This window comes from Artemia sp. Qi Xiang Cuo, chromosome 9 (genome assembly GCF_049724085.1).
Source record: "Artemia sp. Qi Xiang Cuo chromosome 9, ASM4972408v1, whole genome shotgun sequence".
NCBI classification, from domain to species: Eukaryota; Metazoa; Arthropoda; class Branchiopoda; order Anostraca; family Artemiidae; genus Artemia; species Artemia sp. Qi Xiang Cuo.
Window position 1 is genome coordinate 45,566,278 of NC_142802.1, and position 8,083 is coordinate 45,574,360.

The following is an 8,083-nucleotide window of genomic DNA, read 5'->3' on the forward strand; positions in this document are numbered from 1 at the left end:
TCACGAAAGAAATTCAAAATGAACTTTGAAATATTAAGAGAATGTAACTGTGACAAGGTAAAGCACAACAAAACACTAAAGAAATATTCCAACTCTTGCAGTTCAATGAAAGAAATTCAAAATGAACTATGAAAATCAACAGAATTTAACTGTGACAAGGTAAAGCACAACAAAACACTACTGAAATATTCCAACTCTTGCATTTCACGACAGAAATTCAAAATGAACTTCGAAAAATCAAGAGAATGTAACTGTGACAAGGTAAAGCACAACAAGTCGCTACTGAAATATTCCAACTCACGCCGTTATTGAATTTGCAATATTCATTATACTATCTCCATGAATTATCGGGTAGACAGAAAAAATAAGCGGCACACACACACCTTCAAATTGACTTGGGAAAAAGAATCATTAGCAAAGAATAATATTTAAAAACTCACATTTAAATTTGCAGCTTGCATGTCGAGAGCTGTAGGGGCCACATCATTCTCGCCTTGCATTGGTCGTGAAGGGCCCGGCAATGCTTGATAGGGGGTGACCTCACAATCTTGTGCAGCAGCAGCAGTAACGTTATGAGAAAGCATCCATTCCCTCTTGAATTTTCTACCAGGTTGCATAGTGGTCTGTATAGAGCTGACACTGGCATGAGAGGGTCCGGGCTGATCCAGAGAACTTGTAATAGAGCTAGCATATCTGATGATGGATGGTCTTGCAGCTTGCATCGATGTGGTATCACCCCATCTTGGTCTCTTTTCGGGAGGGGAGTGATTGTAGGAATCTTCATCCTCCTTTAAAAAGAAGAAAAATTTAGTAAGGAAAATAACCCCCCTTTTACAGATAAATTGTCCTCTAAAGTTAAATCTGATGTTTGTAGTGCTATAACTATTAGCACTTTAGAAATATTTAAAAAGAAAAACTTTTAAAGTAAAATTTTAGAAAATTTTGAGTTTGGAGGGGAAGGGGATTTCAAAAACATATCCCCATAATATTATACGACCTATAAAGTAAATTATGATAATTCTAGCACTCTCTATCTACTTGCACTTTGGAAATATTTAAAAAGACTTCTAAAATAAAATTTTGAGTTTGGGTGGAAGGGATATTTCAAAAACATCTTGCCATAAAATAATTTGGCCTATAAAGTCAATTCTGATATTTCTAGCACTCTATATCTATTAGCACTTTAGAAATATTTTAAAAGGCTTCTAAAGTAAAATTTTGAGTTTGGGGGAAGGGGGATTTCAAAAACATCTTGCCCATAATATAATTTGGCCTATAAAGTCAATTCTGATATTTGTAGCACTCTATATCTATTAGCACTTTAGAAATATTTTAAAAAAGGCTTCTAAAGTAAAATTTTGAGTTTGAGTGGGAAGGGAGGATTTCAAAAACATCTTGCCATAATATAATTTGGCCTATAAAGTCGATTCTGATATTTGTAGGAGTCTATATCTATTAGCACTTTAGAAATATTTTAAAAAGGCTTCTAAAGTAAAATTTTGAAAATTTTGAGTTTGGGGGGAAGGGAGATTTCAAAAACATCTTGCCATAATATAATTTGGCCTATAAAGTCAATTCTGATATTTCTAGCACTCTATATCTATTAGCACTTTAGAGATATTTTAAAAGGCTTCTAAAGTAAAATTTTGAGTTTGGGGGGAAGGGGGATTTCAAAAAAATATTGTCATAAAATAATTAGCCCTATAAAGCCGATTATGATATTTGTAGGAGTCTATATATAGTAGCACTTTAGAAATATTTAAAAAAGGGTTCTAAAGGACAATTTTGGGAAATTTTGAGTTTGGGGGGATGGGAGATTTCAAAAATATCTTGCCATAATATAAATTGGCCTATAAAGCCGATTCTGATATTTCTAGAACTCTATATCTATTAGCACTTTAGAAATATTTAAAAAGGCTTCTAAAGTAAAATTTTTAGTTTGGGGGGAAGGGGGATTTCAAAAACATCTCCCCATAATATAATTTGGCCTATAAAGCCGATTCTGATATTTGTAGGAATCTATATCTATTAGCCCTTTAGAAATATTAAAAAAAAGGGTTCTAAAGTAAAATTTTGGAAAATTTTGATTTTGGGGGAATGGGAGATTTCAAAAACATCTCCCCATAATATAATTTGACCTATAAAGTCAATTCTGGTGTTTCTAGCACTCTATGTCTTAACACTTTCGAAATATTTAAAAAGAAAAGCTTTTAAAGTAAAATTTTGGAAAATTTTGAGTTTGGAGGGAAGGGGGATTTCAAAAACATCTCCCCATAATATAATTTGACCTATAAAGTCAATTCTGATGTTTGTAGTGCACTAACTATGAGCACTTTAGAAATATTGAAAAAGAAAAGATTTTAAAGTAAAATTTGGAAAATTTTGAGTTTGGAGGGAAGGGGGATTTCAAAAACATCTCCCCATAATATAATTTCACCTATAAAGTCAATTCTGATGTTTGTAGTGCTATAACTATTAGCACTTTAGAAATATTTAAAAAGAAAAGCTTTTAAAGTAAAATTTTGGAAAATTTTGAGTTTGGAGGGAAGGGGGATTTCAAAAAAATCTACCCATAATATAATTTGACCTATAAAGTCAATTCTGATATTTCTAGCACTCTCTATCGATTAGCACTTTAGAAATAATTAAAAAGGCTTAGATAAAAACACACAGAATGTGGCATCACTCCATCTTGTCCCCCTATCAATTCTGATTTCTGGCTAGAATTAGACAAAGCCCGTTTTAATCACCAAGCTTTTGTTTTCAGATACGAAACGCTGAAGTTTGGTTCCAAAAAAGGTTTCTTTTCTGTAATTATAAACACATATGGTTTTAATTTCTGTGATAGCAAGAGCGTGTGAAATTTGATTCCCAAAACTTTAACTCTCTTTGTAACACCAAAATTTTTCATTCAAACCGGAAAAAGACTGCAAATTTTAAACGTACGATTGGAATAAGGATATTTTGAATGAAAAAGAACTGTTTTTCAAAACATCGAAAACCGGTGAGAATAGCTATGAAGGAGAGATTTTATTTAAAAAGTAGAAGAAAGCATACTGTGCGTTTTCTTTCTAATATACTCACTGTACTTTAAGATTTTGTAGTGGTGGAGGGGAGGGAGGCTGAGTCTCCCTGAAATTTGAATTTACTATTGAAACAATTTTTTTTTTTTGGAAATAAAGAATGAAAGTGTACTCACATTGAGAATAGAAATATCTATTGTTTTCAAAGTTAATAATATGCAGTGTCCTATGCTTGATGTGTTAAAACATAATGAAAATTAAATTCCAATACATGACCATTTTATACGAGGTTTCAAGGATGAATAAAAACGGATGTTGAGTTACATAATTTCGTGCGTGCTCCCAAAACATGTTTGACTACTTTATATCATACCAGTTTTTTTTTAAGAATGTACATGTGCATTCATGACGTACATTCATTGTGCGATTGACAACAAAAACAGAAAAAAACCTGTCTGCTTTAAATTATATTATTACGACCAAAATCTCAAAACATGCTTGACAAAATTATATCTTCTCAAGGTTAAAAAACCTCAACTTTGATGTATCCACTTTTAGAATGTTCACGTGTAAGTGTAGTGTCTCAGGCATGGCTTTTCCTTGTGCAATTCATGTGTATATTTTCATGTAGGTTTTCAATCTATTACACTTTTAACCATATTCTTGTAGGATTGAATGTAGGGTTCGTATCTATTACACTTTTGACCATATTCTTGTAGGCGTGAATGTATAGTTGAATGTATCATTCAAATCAACACCTAGGTTACGTGTAAATACAGTGTCTCAAGCATGGGTTTTTCTTGCGCAATTCATGTGTAATTGTGTGTGCAATTAGTATCTATTACACTCACACTACTATTGTGTGAACTCCAAAGGCCTTGTTATGGGATCTTTGGACTGTTTTGGACAAATGGGTATCTAAAAAATTCAATTGGATTTATTTGGGGAAAGTGCGACGTTGGGGGGGGTTAGCTGCCCTTCGATCGCTCTGACTCTTAAAAAGGGAACCAGAACATCTGATTTTCAATCCAATGAGCCTCTTCTGAAGTTTGTATCAACACCTTTTCCATGAAAAACCGGACATGCCCTCGGGGCATAACTTCCAACCCTTGCCCTGAGGGCTCTGTTGGGGGAGGGGGCTCGGCATCCTCAAAGACATAACTTCTGGACCTTTCAACTACGCTGAAGAAAATGGCTATCTCAGATTTTTGATTGGATGTGTTTTGGAAAATGATGGACGTGGAGGGGAGTTGGTTGCCCTCCAATCACTGTCTACTATTAAAAAGGGTACTGGACCTTTTAATTCCAATCGAATGAGTCCTTTTAGAAGTTTCCACACAAACTCTTTCTATACGAAGTGCCCTGGTCTAAAAAAAATAAAAATAAAAAATAATACATTTTGCCAATATCGCTCTTTACTTAGGCAGCGCGTACTGCCTATGGTCCTTGGACTGTTTTTGAACAAGTGGCTATCTAGGAAATAATAAACCGTAATAAAACCGTACGGAGAAAATAAGTCGTAAGGTGGGGGGCTAGTTGCCCTCTTATCATTTTGACTCTTAAAAAGAGCACTAGAATTTCCGATTTCCAATCCAATGAGCCCCCTCCGAGGTTTATACCGCCACCCTTTTCGTGTAAACCTTATATGCCCCCTGGGTATAACTAACAACCATTGCCCTAAGGGCTTTTGGGTGGGTTGTCATCTTCAGTTACACAATATTGTTGGACCTTTCCACTGCCCTGAACAAGATGGTTATCTCAAAATTTTTATTGGATTGTTTGGGGAGATGATGGGCATGGGTGGGAGGGGGGGTAGCTGCCCTTCGATCACTTTGACTCTTAAAAAGGGCACTAGAACTTCTAATTACCAATCCGATAAGCCCACTCCGAAGCTTTTACGATCACCCTTTCTATAAAAACCTTAGGTGCCATCGGGGCATAACTTACAATCCTTACCCCGAGGGCTGTAGGGGGGTCCTCATACATAATTTTCGGTCCTTTTAACTACTCTTAACAAAATGGTTATCCAAAAATTTTGATTGGATGTGTTTGGCGGAATGATGGGCATGGGGGAGATAGCTGCCCTCTGATCACTTTGCCCCTTAAATAGGGCACTAGAACTTATGACTACCAATAAGCCCCTTTCGAAGTTTATACGACCACTCTTAATATAGAAACCTTGTATGCCCCCAGGGCATAGCTTACAAACCTTGCCCTGAGGGCTGTGGGTGGGGGGGGTCTCATCCTCAAAGACATAATTTCTTGACCCTTAAACAAAATTGCTATCTCAAAATTTTGACTGGATGTGTTCGAGGAAGTGATGGGCGTTGGAGGGAAATTAGTTGTCCTCCAATCACTTTCGACTATTAAAAAGGGCACTGGCCCTTTCAATTTCCAATCGAATGAGCCGTTTTTGAAGTTTCTACGACAACTCCTTCTGTACGAATTTCCCTGGTCTAAAAAAATATATAATAATAATAAATAAACAATGCATTGTACCCACATCGCTCTTTATTTAGGCAGTGTTATTATGCTGCCTATGATACTACCAAGGTAAGTGAGGCTGTCCGCTTGATCGATCTTTTCGTTACCTAGCCTTCCCTTTTCATCTTCACTTGTTCCTAGCCTTAGCAACTTGTCTTCTTAACATTAATTTTCAAACCTGTTCTAATGCTCAAACATATTGAGCACCCTCAACTCAAAAAGCCTCTGAAAGTTCGTTCATTTTGCTCCCACTTTCATCTAGGCTGCTTAAATCATCAGCATCATGTAAGTCCGGGAATTTTTTTCCCCATTTAATTCCGTGTTCTCCCATTGTCTTTCCTGTGCCCCTTGGGACCACATCAAAATTGTCCATATAAATGTGGATAGAACACAACCCTGCTTAACTCCTAATTTAATACGAAACCAGGTACTAACCTCATTTGCTACCTTAACCGCAGCAATTTATTCTGGTAAATAACACTAAGCACTAGGATCATTAAAGTGCTCTAAGAGGTTTTGAAATTGTTGGTTCAACAATTTCAATAATCATAATGTTTTCAAAATTTTACTAACGTGTGACATGGGTTTTGATCAAGCAATTCTTCTAATTGTTTGACTTCAAACATTTTTTTTATGCATTGAACCCAGCGTCTGTATATTGTCTGCAGAGCACTGTCACCAAAAGTCTCATCAATAATCTTATGTGGTTTAGCTGCAGATTTCTTCTCAATAAAATAGTGCTATAAAATGCTCTGTAAAAACACTTTACGGTATCTGGCTTGAAACTACGCATTTTCAGAACCAAATAAAGTATAACATGTTTTGAATGTAGTGCACAACCATAGACTGAAATTCAAGTTTATATACAGTATTTCCTTGCAGGTGCGTTGCAATTTGAAATTCAATGCATGGATTGTTGTTATTACCATTTTTTAAAGAACAGCATTAACTTATTCATTGTTCTTTTTCTAAAATCTTTAGTGATTTTACGAAAAATCCTTGGAATTTGGCTGTATAAACTTCTAGTAAATCTATTAAACGGTGCTTATTTTTTTAGTATATGTGTTTTGACTAAATTTTAGCAAATTTGGAGTTTGTTGTTAAACTTACAAAATCCTTAGCCTCTTGCACAACATCAAGTTTGTACAGTGAAGTTGCTCCAAGTGTTTACAGTGTGTATGCAAACAAAATTTAGTAATAGAGGAGGGGAGTATCTGAGCTTTTTGAAGAGGGACCTAAAAGTTCCAAAAATTCATTTTTCGGATAAAAGTTTTAAATTTACCGCCCCTGGACTCTATTTTGCTGACTGACTGAACTAAAAAATAATTGTTTGTATTCCCTTTAATCAAAGGGATGCAAAACTTTGTTCTTTGTTAAGTGTACAAATTTTCAAGGATCCCCAAAACTTTGTATAATTTTTTTGGGGGGGACAGCAGTATACTTAATTACTTGGTACCCCCTCCCCCTCCCAGTAGATCTCGGACCTTATAAACAAGCAAGATTAATTGGATTCTGTGATACTCAGCAAAAGATTAACACAGATGGTGGAGAACTACATGGTCTTGAAATTGGGTAGTATTCTTGCAGGTTACGGTACGGCAAGAACCTGCTCAGTTATTTGCCAAGTTGAAGTGAGGTATTGCTAGGGTTATCGCCATTATTTCCGTAATACGTTATTATATATTGAAACCATAGTATGTTCAAATCATTCTAGAATCAGGAGGGGTATTGCAATTAGAAGAAATGTTGGTTCCCGAACCATTATCTTGGCATTTGTTTCTCTTTATTTCATGTTCGATACAGAGCCCTTCGTCTATTTTGAAACCAGAAACAACTTCCTGAATTTAACTGTATTAGACTAGGCTAGTTCCATCCTGTACGTTTTTCACTTTACTTGTTTTCAGGTGAACAATCCAGAAGTATCAAGCACGAATGAAGCGGGAAGGCCAGGTTTACGCCACTTGTATCGAAATGTTAGAAGAAATCCTGAATTGGATGTTGATATGGGGCATTTACTAATGCCATTCCTTGTAGCTTTAATGTCAGCCTTATGGCTCACTTGTTATTTATCACCTGAAAGCTTTGATTTTATGGGACTTGTGTTACTTTTGACCATATCAACAATTTTTCTATTTATATCTTGCATTTTTTATCTTGCCTGAATTTTATTTTTTCCATGAATTTTTCAGTATTTAACATAATGCTTGTCGTTTTTATTTCCAGGGAATAAATTTATGTTTAATTAAGTCGTTTCTCTTTTTGCTCCATCATATATATATATATATATATATATATATATATATATATATATATATATATATATATATATATATATATATATATATATATATATATATATATATATATATATATGTGTCAGCTGAAAGGACAGAATAAAAGTCAAACAAGAAGCAATTATTCATAATATCGTGGAAAGATTTAGCTCTAATCCATAAAGATTAGTGCTGAAGCTTGTTGATGATTTTTGGTGATTACTTATTAAAAAAAATTTCATATGTATTATAGAACTTGCTGGCTATGTAAGGTTATATGAACTGACACTTCAAGCTCTCCCC

General features: G+C 34.8%; 1 protein-coding gene across 1 annotated transcript in view; it reads left to right on the plus strand.

Moving 5' to 3' along the window:
- LOC148948709 (uncharacterized) overlaps positions 1-7,747 on the plus strand; it is a 51,683-nt gene extending 43,936 nt beyond the window's left edge. The window contains exon 3 of the mRNA XM_089094055.1: positions 7,412-7,747. Coding sequence (XP_088950181.1) covers positions 7,412-7,669 — 258 coding nt within the window. The 3' untranslated portion in view covers positions 7,670-7,747. The remainder of the gene's footprint in view (positions 1-7,411) is intronic.
- The last annotated feature ends 336 nt before the right edge of the window (positions 7,748-8,083 follow it).